Source organism: Epinephelus lanceolatus, chromosome 17 (genome assembly GCF_041903045.1).
Source record: "Epinephelus lanceolatus isolate andai-2023 chromosome 17, ASM4190304v1, whole genome shotgun sequence".
In the NCBI taxonomy this organism is placed as follows: domain Eukaryota; kingdom Metazoa; phylum Chordata; class Actinopteri; order Perciformes; family Serranidae; genus Epinephelus; species Epinephelus lanceolatus.
In genome coordinates this window covers 29,450,917-29,465,014 of record NC_135750.1, presented here as the reverse complement: position 1 = coordinate 29,465,014, position 14,098 = coordinate 29,450,917, and the positions used below count along the sequence as shown (strand labels likewise).

Below are 14,098 nucleotides of genomic sequence, written 5' to 3'. Positions count from 1 at the left end.
TTTGGTATAGCTGAGGATCATATGGTTCATGGTGATTTAAAGCTTTATTGGCTTAGATTTCAATACAACAAATGGCAGTGTGGGTTTTCATTTATAAAACAGTACTTTTCAAATACAGTTGCTTCTTACATTAGGTGTTTTTATCTATTTGTTGGTTACTGTACGTTGGATACGGCACTAAAATATATTAAGATTTGTACTTCCAATACACATAAAGGGAAAGTGTCTGGCCATGTTAATGAGAGCCTGAGAAGAGAGACATTTTCTTTTTGTCAGGGTCAGATGAATGTTTGGCGTGTACAGTAGCCGGGGGGGAAGGAGACTGCCGATGTGTAGGTGCTTGGATGATTCATTCCCATGTAGATCCGGTAAAACAGTTGATGGGTCAGCTGACTGCTTTCCCAGTGGCTTTTTAATTATTATTTTTTTATTCAAAGACTCACTGAGCCGATTCTTGCAAACTTTGGACTAAAACTGTTTCAGCCCAAGCGAAGGAAAGCTGACACATGTTCAAGCTACAAGCATGGACATTTCATAATGGCGCCATGAGGTTCTACTGTACTTACAAAGTTCCACGGGAATCAACAGCAACAAATAGTAGGAAGAAACAAGCAAGAAAGAAAGGAAAGCAGTTCCACTCGAAGCAAAGCAAGAAGTAAAACAAGCGCAGTCAAACCAAATAACATGACCCTATTTATCATTCATTCTTTGTCATTTTTGAACATGGAAGAGATTCCCATTCCTCGTCTCCTGTGCGTGTCTAACTGGACAAATCATTCAGCTCACAGTCTCAGGAAGCGTCAGAGCAAAAAGAGTCCATTTCATGGCTTCCTTGATTATGCCAGGAGAAAACAAAACCCCAGAAGAAAAGGAAATAAACCAAAACCTACATCTAGATTACAGTTGTCGTGTGCTATCTGAATGAATGTACAGTATGTGCATGCTGCTCTGAGTGCTAGAAGAGCTTGGCCTTCTTTTTCATGTCGTTGCGTTTCCACAGGGGAAGCCTGTCAAACTCCTGGATCTCCATTCCAAAGATGTCAAAGAACGTTTCAGGTGCTAAGTGGCGCTAGAATTGAGAACAAAGGTGGAGAAAACAAAGGAGGGGAGGGTGGGAGGGGAGGGGTGTTTGTGGTTAGCACCAAAGCCACAAAAAGGGTCACTGCAAGAAGCAATGGATACTGCACATTCCTTGCTACAATTGTATTTGTGTAACATGTTATTTACACAAAGTAGAGAAATCCAGTATCAATTGCGGACAGTCAGGTGGAAATCTGATACCTCCAGTCTGGTTCTGTCCACATCCCTGGGCAGTTTAGCTCTCCCTCTACTGGTTATCATGAGCATTTCATAGGGGTACACCTTCAGAAGGAGACACTGGTCAGTGAACAGGTCAAACCTACAAGCTGGAGTTAAGCTTCAAAAACTTGCAAACCGCTTTGATCAAACAAAACTATCAAATTTGGATATTTTTAATTTATTTTTGTTGTTCTGACTGTGACAGAGGGAACACTGGGTGGGAGAACAGGTATGTGACAGGAGGCTGACTGGGAGTGAGAGCTGTTTTTTTTAAAAGGTTGTTGGGGAAATGCAGGGTGCTATGATGTGCACACTTTTTTTGGTGTAGAAACGTGCAATTAGGTAAGGGCAAAAACATGAAAACATGTTATGTAACGGGCTGTATTTTTAGAGTAATTTAATGCGAACTAAAAAAAGAACTAACACCAGTGATGTAGGCCGAGTAAATCCACATGGGAATGATTGTCCTGGAAATCTGAGGTGCTTCTTCATTCCTAAATAGCTAATCCCCTCTGTACATGAAGAAACTGGCGAATGAGTTGTTAATTTAGCTGAAATGCTCAGTAATAAGCAACTAGAAGTTCTTTGAGGCCTCTGACCAACTCATATCCACACAGTTACGTACAATCTCTTATATACTACGCAGTATATAGTGATATGAGTTGTTTGGATGACAATCTGGGCTTTGGATTCTCCACTGTATGCTGCATACAGTATCCAGCCACTTTAAGTCAAAGCTATGTGCAGATGAGCATGGAGAAGCCAGCATGCTAAGCGCTAGAGTGAACCGGCAGCTCCTGAAGCAGCATGCTTAATCAGGAACCCAGCTAATATGAGTCTTTCACCTCCAGTTAAAAATCTCTTTTAGTTCCCTATTTCTTCCACCAATGTCCTCGCACTACCAGGGTAAATAAAACATGCTAATTATTTCATTTCATCCTCCATCTATTGGGCTGGTCTCTTTTTTGTCTTAGTCTAGCAGTCAAGGTTAGACATTCTTTAAATTAGTTGCAATATGTGTCCAAGTTAAAATGCACTTAAAGGAACAGTGTGTAAGATTTAGGGGGATTTAGTGGCATCTAGTGGTGAAGATTGCAGATTGCAACCAGCTGAAACTTCCCCCAGTTAGAATTCCTTCTGTGCTTATTGTTCAGGAGGTTTTTACCCTGAGCCGAATTATCCACAGAGGTCTCTTCCTCTCCAAAACAAACAGACCAGGTGATTAAAACCGGTAAAAACACTGAATAAAGTAGTTTCATGTTAAAAATCGGTGTTTCTCCTACCCTGTTCGGGACTGCTAGCCCAGCACCTGATATGTATGCTCACCTATTTTCTATTATAACTTAATGTGTGCTCACTTTGTTTCTGATCCAGACATTCAGGAGGTTTATAGGAGCCAAATTATTCGCAGAGGTCTCATCCTCTCTAAAACAAATGGACGATGGTGATTTGAACCGGTAAAAACACTGAATAAAGCAGTTTCATGTTAAAAAATCTGTGTTTTTCCAACATTCTCGTTGCAGGGAGGCTGAAAACTAAGATGGCTGATGCAAAAACACAAAAAGGCAAATGGCCCTATCTTGAGCCAGTGTTTGGTTTGTCCATTATGGGCTTCTGTAGAAACATCGGAGTGCAACATAGCGATCTTCATAGATGAGGACCCGCTCCCTATGTAAGTATAAACGACTCATTCTAAGGTAATGAAAACACAACAATTCTTATTCTCAGGTGATTATACACTTAGGAAAACATACTTATTGTATTATATTCCCTTCCTGCCAATATATCCCCCTAAATCCGACACACTGGACGTTCGACTAAGTGAACAATGTGTAAATTTTGTAACATATTTCAGTGTAGATTACAATGTTGTCATCAGTACAAAAAGAAGAAGATACTTGCTTTTGGTTCCAACATATTAGGCATAGATACTCCCCTGTCCATCCTTGCAAGTGCTGCGCGGCCATCCTTAATGTGCTAAAGAATAGAACATACACAAATGTAATATAGTGGAAGGGGACTGCAGGGTTAATGGCATGAATATGTCCACTAATGACAGTGGGCACAGTTTTCACTGGATGGAGCAAGTAGCTTCGATACTGTTCAGTATTTTCATTAGTATTCGAGATGGGCAGTCGTTTTTTGATTGTCTCTATAGTTTTTTTTCTCTATGGTAAATTTTAATATTATGTATTTAAATGTGACATTTAGCGTGAGTTATAACATTGGTAAACAACACACAGAACAAGACATGAGGCGATGATAGTACATTGCATTTACAGCACACCGGTTCAGCTACTGGGCAGTGCATGTCTGGGCATTTGAAACTGCTGCACTGCATGCCCTGTAGTTGACATTTAATCCAAACAGTGATGCAAGCATGTAGCAGGAGTGGGCGGTGTGCATTCAGGGCAAGGTGCCTCTTGCAACCCATGAGCAAGCAAATATATGATGCAAGGTGAGGAAGCATGCCATGTGAAAAAGCAGATGAGAGACATACCTGAAACTCTGCAGGACAACATGGGACAGAAAATGAGACTCACAGTTAATGGTTTTGCTGTCAAATTCCCTGCCAGGCTACTATCTACAACACTGTTGTCCCTGATGACACATTGTGCGAATCATTATGCAAATATTTTCAAAATGCATGTCCATTTATGTACACGTAGCAAGCCATTTCTGAATACTGCTGCTGAATAGCTCTGGTGACATTGGCAAGAGATTTGCTTGGTGGCCACATTCTGGCAGCAGCTCTCACCTCTGCCTCCTCCACACATGTCACCATAGCTGTTGTACTGGGTGAAATCTGTAGACTGGGGCTGAGGGAACACAGATACAATATATTAACATTAACATTATGGATATGCAGCACAAATTAATGTAATCATTTCTGGAAAATATAATAGCTAACGCCTGAAAATGAAGTTTGCACTTAACTTGATCGAAAATGTAATATAACCCAATAATGCAATAACCTGAGTAATATGTAATAAAATGTCCTGACTGATACTGTAATAACATTTTTATTGATAATGTAATTATTCATAGGATCAGGTGAAGGAGAAACGCCATTTAAAAAGAATGACTGTGGACTCAGATGAAAAAGAACTTTTAATGTAGATTGAATCAATTGTTTTGCCTTAATCGCTTGCTTGTAACATTAGTGTTCTTCTGCAGCTTTTGTCATTCTCTGATGGGTTTAATCTAAAATTTACTCTGATCTAATGGACGATCCTTGCAAAACAACCACTGAGCATGGGTATGGGTGGGTTCATTTCCCATTGTTTGGGATTTCGATAACAATGTACCACATGCCATCTGTTGTAAAAAATCAAATTCTACATAAAGCCTGGTGCAGTGATAGTCAACTTACAGCTTGCAGACCAAATATGGCCCCTGATAGGGTGCCAGGTGGCCCGCTGATCATTTTCTTATTCAAATTGAAATAAACTGATTCGAATTGGATTTTTTTAATATGCATTTACAAAACATCAAAATAGAGCTATTTTATATATTTTTTTAAAACCCATAGAGAAGAGGATCCTGTGGACCCCCCTAAAAGAGGTTAAGCCCCAAATTTTTTCAAATTCTAGAAATGCCCCTGCTTACACCTGACTTCCTGGGCATCTGTGACTGAATTTGCCTTTCCTATTAATTTTATATGATAAATACAATTAATATGTGTTTATTAGGTGGCTCCCGGCCCTATCATTTTGCAAAAGTGGCCTCCTGGCAAAGCCACTTGAGTATCCCTGACCTAGTGTTTGCATTTCCAAACATGAAAACAGAGTCAAATGTCACTGTTTTCAGTAAGCTATAATGACACTTACAGCATTATACATTTTGCATACTAGCACATTTTATATATCTGAAGAAAAAAAGCACACCTTTTCACATTGTAGTATTATCCATCAAAGTTCTTACTGGTCAAGTTATTACATTATTAGGTTTTATTACATTTTCAATCAGGTTTAGTGCAAATTCTATTACATGTTACAGTGTTATTACTTTTTCAGAGAATTGTTATATTATTAGGTGCTACAGAATATTTTGTTGCTGATTAAGAAGAAGAATAAGATCTAATTCTAATTATTATGTTTAAAACATGTACAGAATGAATGTTTCTGGCATCTGCATTTAGCTGTCTGTCTGCAGCAGCCGTATTGTTGTGAGTGAGCTCTCACCCGATGCAGCCCATTCCTTCCATAGCCAGGCAGAGAGTTAGTTTTGGTTGGAGAGGTTGGATCTGAAATATCAGGAACATTTACATTAACGGAGAATTCTAAATCACAAACTGAAGCTACTTCATAATCGAGGCATGGTACAGTAAAGCAAATGTAAGGATCTAAACGTGTTATATAGCACACACCTTGTGTTACAGTACATTGCTGACAACTTAGGATCATATTTGCTGATGAAGCTGCTCTTTACCTGCGTCACAGTTGGTCTGTTTGGGGTCGTAGCGCTGAGCAGAGAGACTACGTGCGTGACGCTCCCTGATCTGTTCTTTTTCCATCTCCTCCTTCAGAATGAGCTTTCCCAAACCAGACTGAATCTGCACACACACATTTAAGTTCTTTACAGTATATCCACGAATAAACATGAATCTATTACACAAACGACACAAAGCATGCACGTATGGCTTTCATCTCATGCCATGGCAGTCAAGGATACAGATGTTAAGGAACACTTCACTCAACAAATGACCATTTGTGTATCAAATACTCAATCCATGTTACATTAAATTAGTGAAGAAAACTTTGGGTTTTTTGCAAGCCTCCATGGTGAACAGAGAATCCAAAAACAGTGAAAGTTCTTGATGAATTATGGTCATAGGGGTCCATTTTTAACAACAGCTAATCTATATCAAAACATCGGTTTACAAACACTTGCACAACTCGTGCAGGATAATCCAAGTCTCGTTTATCCAGTCATGTGCTCAGTTCATCCCAGACACATGCATTTTTGCTAAAATGTAAGTATTTAAAACTGAACTGAAAGAGAAAGGGTAAACTGATGTAAAATGACTGTTTTTGTCAATGAAGTTTGGCTTTGAATAGAGCATGGATAAGTTAGTAAGGAATAATAAGGAAGTACTGAGCATACGACTGGATAAATGAGACTTGGATTTTACTGCACAAGTCGTGTATGTGTTTCCAAATGGATGTTTTGATATACTTTTGCTGGTGTTAAACACAGACCTCTATGACTTCAGTATATCAAGAATTTTCTCCAGTCTTGGATTCTTCATTCACCATGGAGGTATGTGAGAAAAACAAAGTTTTCTTCACAAAATCAACGTAACACAGGCTGATGAATTGGGTGAAATTTTCCTTTAAGTTGAAAATTCAAGCTTTTCTCACTGACCTTACTGAGATGTTCCTCGTGGAGCTGCTTTCTTTTCAAGGCCTCTTCCTCCTCCTCTTCTCTGGATCGTCTTCTCCCCTCTGAACCTATGGGTGTTGTACACAAGCCCCAAAAGTTACACAAAACACATGAACACACACACACACACATACACACACACACACACACACACATAAAGACACACACACACATCTCTCTTGGAGGAAATCATGCTTCACATGTACATATGTTTAGTACAACCAGATGAAATGCTTCATTCAATGTTCATATTTAGAGAAAGACAGAAAGATGTGGCTGCTTCATTTGGCTGTAGAGCAGTGAGGAATACACACAGTAAATGAATAATAGGTGGACAAAAAAAACCACAAATGTGAGACAGAGTTGACGAGACAGACAAACAGAGGGACTTCTTGGAATATTTGGCTACACTGACATGATGGATGTTTACACTTCATCATTCATGTCAAGATTTTACTAGATGTTAAATACACAGAACGGCACAATGTAAGACAGACAGACAAAAGTCAGTTTGAAGTCAGTCTCAGTTATCTCTGTCCAAGTCATTTGTGGCACTATTGTGTGCAGCTAGTGCACCCATCACGTAAAATGGTGGAACTGATGCTACCTCAAGCAGAAAATAATATTGCAGCAACAGAAACCAAACAACGCGTCTGCTTTGTGCAAGCAAAACTTAAAGGCAAATACTGTGACGCCTGAATAACAGCGTGAGCTCGGGGTGAAGCAGGGATGCAGTTAAGCTTTTGGGGCAGCTGGAGGGGAGAAACAGGAAGAGTTAGGTTGTGGTGAGGTGTCTATTGTACTGCTAGAAGGTAGCAGTGCAAGCATGCCCATCAGGAGCCTACTGTACCTAATACAGCAAGAGAGCAGGGCCAATGGTCGCCCTCACTCCGTGAGCTGTCATCTGGAGAGGGAGCATGGGCAGCGGGGAAGGTGGCGGATCTGATGATCTCATCAGCAGGCTTGCTTTGACGTGCTATGGCATCTGTATCTAGGTTGGTAACCATGGGAACTGATCTATCAGTGTCTTGGTCACAGTCTCAACCACAGGTAAACATCTCAGTACCATCTGCTTGTCAGGTTCAAGGATCATGTAATCCTGGGTGGTCCACGTTTAAACTATGTGCTGTCTACAGTGCAAAAAATGTCTCTGAATATTGGATAGATAGAGCTTTAAAGGAACTCTTCATCCCCCAAATGATCATTTGTCAATCAATTACTCAGCCCGTGTAATGTTGAATTTGTAAAGAAAACTTTGTTTTTCGCGGTGAAGGAAGAATCCAAAAACTGAGAAAATTCTTGATGAATTGCAGTAAATGGAGGTCCCATTTATAAACAGCAAAACTCTATCAAAACATCTGTGAACAAACTCTCACAAAACTTAAGCAGTATAATCCAAGCCTCATTTATCCAGTTGTGCATTCAGTACTTCCCAAACAACATTTTGGCTAAAACCTTACTATTTCAAACACTTATGTATACGAATGGCGACCTGAGCAAGCATGTGCATTTTGTTCGTCGTGTTCGTGCATTCCACTGAGCAGAGTTCAATACTGCATGAGCTGTATGAAAGTTTACAAACGGACGTTTTGGTATAGTTTGGCTGTTAAACGCGGACCCCCTTTACCCTTTTACCCCAGTTCATCAAGACTTTTTTTCTGTTTTTGGATTCTTCCTTCACTTCACATTCAGCAGAACACAGGATGAGCAATTGTTACACAAATGATCATTTTATGGGTGAAGTGTTCCTTTAAATGCAATCTTCAGATATAAAAGGTGAGGAACTGCCAGCAGTTAAGAGTCAGTGTGGTTTTAAAGATGTTTCAAGAATTATTTAAGTGACATCTTGCACAAGCAAAATTACACCTGTTCTATGAAACATCACTCAATTGAAGAAAACACTCAAAAACCAGCTAGTGTGCATGTACACAAGTGAAATGTGATCAGACCATTAGTGTATTTTTTTTCAGATACTTTTTAAAGCGAGACTGTAAAAATAAATACAACATTCATTATTTGTCTGAAATGAAAACTTGAGTTCATAGGCAATAAAACGCATTGTTCAACTCAATAGGCTCGGGGATTTTGCTGCTACAGCCTTACTTAATCTGATACAGTCATTTTAGTGGCTAATGTTAATTAACGTTAGCAAACTTCAGTTATTTCTGAGTCAGTCCACTGACTTATCACTCCTCGCTGCTTGTGCTACTGTTACATTACATTGTATTCTGTCACAGATAAAAACGTTGTGGTGCAGTTCCTCTCTCTGTCTATCTTAGTCGGGTTGCCTTTAATGACTATTGGAAAATGAAGTGTCGTTATCCTGTAATTGCCACAACTCAGCCAAAGTTACATAGTCTCGCTTTAAGAAAATGACATTATTACTGTGACTTCTTATTAAGGTAGACAAAGTGCAGGGTGTAAAACAAGCTACAGGTCAGACAGAAGAGCGTTGGAGACAGACTTCAAACAGTGCTCATACACTGACACTGGGGGTGACTGCGTGGTTAGATGAATACACAATTTCAGCTGATTAACAGAAGCATTTTCAGTAAAAAGCCTGGCTCAATAACATAATTACCTACAGTATTTCTACTCAGACAGACATTTTTTTCGTTTTTATTTTTACAGTAAAACAGTCTATACTAGAGGAGGAAAGGTACCGTGTTGTTTGTAGATGGGTGGTTTTCTGTAGATGTTGCTCCCCTGATCTGAAAACATTAAAATACAGACAGAAAAGACATTTACGGAGTATACAGTGCCTCTGTTATACATATAAAGAAAAAACTATTGTAAGCATCTCAACACCAAGCAATGATGTATAGTGATTACACTGAAATTCACCGTTTTTCCTGTGATACATCTGTATAGTTGTGAAAGAAGAGGGGAAAAAGCAAAAGCTGATCCCAAATGGAGTATAAAGACATAGACAGACAGATAGACAGATAGATAGATAGATAGATAGATAGATAGATAGAAAGAAGGGACAAGCAGTGACAGGGTGCGCTCCAGCTCCTACCTGGGAGGTGGAAATGTTTAGGGGTCTGAGAGAGAGGCGGGGTGACCGGCCGGCTGTCGGGCCTGAGCGGGAGGGGGGAGCTCCGGCCACTCGGCGGGTCAGTGCCTCCAGTGAGAAGAACCAAGAACAGAACATAAGCAGGGATACTAAAGGGGCAACCACAGTCTGAACGGTGCAACACATAGGGACCAACGGGACCAGCTGAGGTCACTCTGAGCGAATGGGAGACATTCTGGTAGCTTCTGATAAATGCAGTTAATGGAGCTGTATGCTTTGTGCATGATGAAGGTACAAAAGCGGAGCAAACTTGCAAAGTTTAAAATAGCGAGATTGGGAAATGCATTATGAGTCATGAACTATAATGTCTGTTAGTCTGTTGTATAATTTGAATTCACAGTTAAGAACTTAATAACTCCCAGCATGCAACGGCAAACTTATATTACAAAACCTTTCTTTTTTATCTCGGTCTCACAGTTTCCTGGAGTCTGGACACTCATTCTGACAAGGCAAAAAAAGTTATCCATAATCCAACATGTGGGAACCGTCACTTTGGATATTGGATTAGGATTACTTATATCTCTCAAGTGCATGCAAAGCTGCAAAAACACAAACACAAAGAGCCTGTCAGCTACTTTGGCAGAGGCTGTGTTAGTCAAAGGTGAAGAAATGCATGCTAGTTAGTGAAGAATCAGTGGGTTTGACCATTCAGGATGGCAGATATCGTCTAATGAGACGCGGTGATGGTTCCAGAATGACAGATGGGGCATTGCAGGAGGTATCATCCCAGGTGACAGGTGATGGAGATGACGTGTTGCCTTGGGGAGGGCAGTGGAGAGAAGTGGAGTGGGGCCCTTACCTTGGCTATGGGGGAGGAAGTGGTGTCTGAAAGGGGAGGTGGGGCGGGAGTCATTATTTCTGGAGCCCACACTGTTACTGCACAGGGAGGAGCAGAGCTTCTGCATGCCTGTCAGAGCCTCTGCAGGGAGGGAGGGTGTGGGACAGGGGACAAAACCCCAGGACCAGGCAGCAGAGGTGGACGGTGTGGGGAGGAGATAGAAGGTGAGAAGGTGAGGGACAAAAGAAAAAGGAAGATATACAGGAATCAAAGTCGAAAAGGGGAAATAAAAGACACCCAAAGTGAGAGGTAAGGAGTATTCAAGATGAATTGTCAGAAACAAGGAAGAGTAGTCTACTTTAAAATCAAATTTTTTAACAGAAAGAACAGCAAACTCAGGAGAAATTTTGTTGTTAAAGGTGCAAAATGGTTGTTATTCTGCCACAGGCTGGACTGCCCATCATGTCAAAGCAAAAATCAACAACATAACAACCCAAAGTCAATTTTGATGAAGTTCCACTTTCAAGAGTTAAATAGATCAGAGGAGGGAAGTGAGAGCCTTAAGGTGGAGGGTCAGTGAACTCATCCACAGTGTTTTAATAATCTACCTGAGCAGTAACGAATTCACTGATCCACCCTATAAAAACCCTGAAGTTACTGATTTTATCGCAAACAATGAAGCAATAAACACCTGCCCACACACACACACATACTCACCTGGCCTGTGAAAGTGCTGTGGTGACCGTGACAAGGTGGGGGTGTAACCATGACGATTATAAACGGGTGACCCTATGGAGCCCTGACTGGTGGACCTTTGGAGGATGCGTTCCCTCCTGTCGTAAGAGCCCTGACATACACACACAGACACACACAGGTTATTACACAAGCTTCTGGGATTGATGAAAATACACTATATGCATTTACATCCCTTACACACAGGGCAGTGAATTTAACAAATTGATATGCTCACCTCACCAGGCGGGGTTGGCGACATGTTTCTTGAGGACTAGGAAGAATCAAACAAGCCTGAATTATAACTTTGTTGTTTGGACCTTCTTTGAGAACAAGACAGTTTATCTAGCTAATGATAGTCTACTCCATAAAGACAAAAGGGCCCAGACAGCCAGACATAAATATCAGCAGTGGCAACCCCAGAAATGTTTCACAGGGGTGGCCAGATGGGCTGCCAAAAATCCTAGGGAGGTACACCAAAACCAAAAGCCATAACTGAATATCGGGATTCGATTATGCTGTTGAGGTATGAGCTAGTTGAAAACCATGTCAATATGAGAGTTAAGGAATCATATACTGATAAACTACATACTACTGACTGATAGAGGGTTTTTTTTATCTTACAGTTAACATTTCTAATTATCTGATGTGCATAGGCTAATGAATCCGCTTGTACATCTGGAACCTCCCGCACCCTCGTTGAGGACTTGGCTCAGATTCCAGAGTTACTCTCTTATCCTGAAGCCTACTTAAGGAATCTGATCCCATTTGATTCGGCGGTGGGAACCTCTTGCAACCGCATGCCCCTCCTGATGTCGACCCCAGCAGGATTTGAATCCTGGACCTTCCCCATAGGCTAATACCGATGCAATTAACATTTTGAGTTCCAGAACAATCATGTTTTAATGTGTTCTGTATCTATAGAGGTTAAGCAAAGGAGTACATTAACTGTGAGGAACAAAACACTTATTGGGAACAAGCCCTTTTAAGTTAGACCCATAGAACCCATTTTCATTCAGATATCTTGAGGTGAGAGTTCAAGGGGCCCCTTTGAAAATGACCATGCCAGTTGTTCCATCGCCAAAATTTAGTCTAAGTTTGGAGTGTTATTTAGCCCAATCCTGGACAAACCATGGAAAACTGAATGGTACCAATGGATGCCTTAGGTTGTCTAGTTTCACAAGATCTTACTACCTCTGTGGTAACTTAAAACAAATGAGCATGTCATAGCCTCTTAAAGACAGAGGGGAGGGTAGCTATTGTATCAGGGTGGCCATGCCCCCGCCTCAGAGCATCATAATGTTAACAGTCTTTAAAAAACACCCCTCTGTACCAGGACTGAAAATGGACTATCTGCTGATCCTCTACATTTTTGCAAGCTGTGTACCTACAGTGTACATGGTCTCATTTTTTATATGATGCACACATCTGTTCTTTCCTTTTTCCATTTAGGATCATTTATCATCATCAGCACACAGTGACGTATCTTACCTTGTCATCAGGCAAGGGGGAACGCTCCCTCCTAGCAGTGTGGAGCTGTGAGGGATACAGAATCTCAGTACTGTGTAAAAGCTTTTATCGCAACATGAAAGAAAAAGTCTCACGAGAAGGAAAACTTAGCCACCAACAAAACAGAGGATCATCTGAGGAATATTTCTCTTAATGCACAGTAACTGTATGTGCATGAAGATGGCATGCATGCAGGAAGAGATGCATGCGGTCCGTTTGTTTACCTCTCCCACACTCTCTCGTCTCTCCTCTCTCTCATCCAGGGAGGTGGTGTACAAAGGTTCATAGGTAATAAGATCGGGGCGCTCAATGTCATAAATGGCTTTGACTTTTGGAATGGCAGCTAGGTCTCGGTAATCAAGGATCTCATTGTCTACTTTTGCCTAGGGAGACAAATAAAGACAAACATGCATAGACACAAACACACAAGGGTAAAGGGAGATTACTACTGTAGAAAAGTCTATCACTAAACAAGGTGTCCACTGACTAGTAAGTGGCATATCGAATCAGAACAATCAATTAAGACATTTAAGTCAAACTTTTCTTACATAGATCGTGTGACCCGGTGAGCCAGGTATGCTTGAACCAGGTCTGGAACAAATACTTTCGGACGACGACCTCGTAGGCTGTGAGAAGAAAACACACGAGTGGCTGTTAGTCACAACAACGTTCAGGCAGTCAGTCAGTCAGTCTGCCGTGATCCACAGGCCCCTGCCATCTGCACATCACCGTGATTATCACCCAGAACACTCCAACATTTGGGCTTTATACTGTATGAGCGATGAGAGGGAATTGCAAACCCTGTATTTACGTTTCATTAATAACATGAGGTACTCTGAAAAGCTAACATGTCATTTCATGATTGGGTCATTCATTTGCAAATTTGCAAAGTGAATGAGTGCTTTAGCGCTGTGAGCTTATGTTCTTAAGAACCTCATGCCTGTTTATGGGAAATGAGGAGTTTGGATGGCAGCAGCAGGTCTGAGTGGAGTGTAATTAAATGAGCTTTTCACCTAATGGGTAAATAAATGGGGATTTGGAAAGGACGAATTAGTCATCTGTGACATTGTGTCTGCTCCTCCAAATGTGTGCATATCTTTGTCTCATGCACCTTTGATATGAGCGTAGTCGAAGGTGTTAAAAAGACAAGACGGAATGGGTCCGTATGACACACAGAGAGGGCACTGCAGGCTGTCTCCAGCAGATGGCAGCATATAGTGCATTGTGTCCTATGTACATGGTGGAACACAGGATGATGCCATCTCATAGCCAATAGCGAATACAGTACCTGCCTTTCTGTTTTTTGGAGGAATAAGAGG

The 14,098-nt window shown here is 41.0% G+C and overlaps 1 protein-coding gene across 22 annotated transcripts in view; it reads right to left on the bottom strand.

Moving 5' to 3' along the window:
* Positions 1-14,098, bottom strand: part of ablim1a (actin binding LIM protein 1a) — a 51,182-nt gene continuing 37,084 nt past the window's right edge. For 4 of the 22 annotated variants that reach the window (XM_078160927.1, XM_078160925.1, XM_078160922.1 and 1 more), the window contains 14 exons: positions 13,328-13,405; positions 13,004-13,162; positions 12,762-12,806; positions 11,509-11,544; positions 11,256-11,385; positions 10,560-10,679; positions 9,704-9,808; positions 9,348-9,395; positions 7,535-7,675; positions 6,667-6,752; positions 5,731-5,854; positions 5,484-5,545; positions 4,058-4,118; positions 3,455-3,807 (listed from right to left, as the gene is read on the bottom strand). In XM_078160927.1, coding sequence (XP_078017053.1) covers positions 3,494-3,807; positions 4,058-4,118; positions 5,484-5,545; positions 5,731-5,854; positions 6,667-6,752; positions 7,535-7,675; positions 9,348-9,395; positions 9,704-9,808; positions 10,560-10,679; positions 11,256-11,385; positions 11,509-11,544; positions 12,762-12,806; positions 13,004-13,162; positions 13,328-13,405 — 1,509 coding nt within the window. In that variant the 3' untranslated portion in view covers positions 3,455-3,493. Of the gene's footprint in view, positions 1,070-1,281; positions 1,363-3,201; positions 3,277-3,454; positions 3,808-4,057; positions 4,119-5,483; positions 5,546-5,730; positions 5,855-6,666; positions 6,753-7,534; positions 7,676-9,347; positions 9,396-9,703; positions 9,809-10,559; positions 10,680-11,255; positions 11,386-11,508; positions 11,545-12,761; positions 12,807-13,003; positions 13,163-13,327; positions 13,406-14,098 lie in introns of those variants that run through there. The other 18 variants (XM_078160932.1, XM_078160931.1, XM_078160933.1 and 15 more) reach the window with 12 other exon arrangements.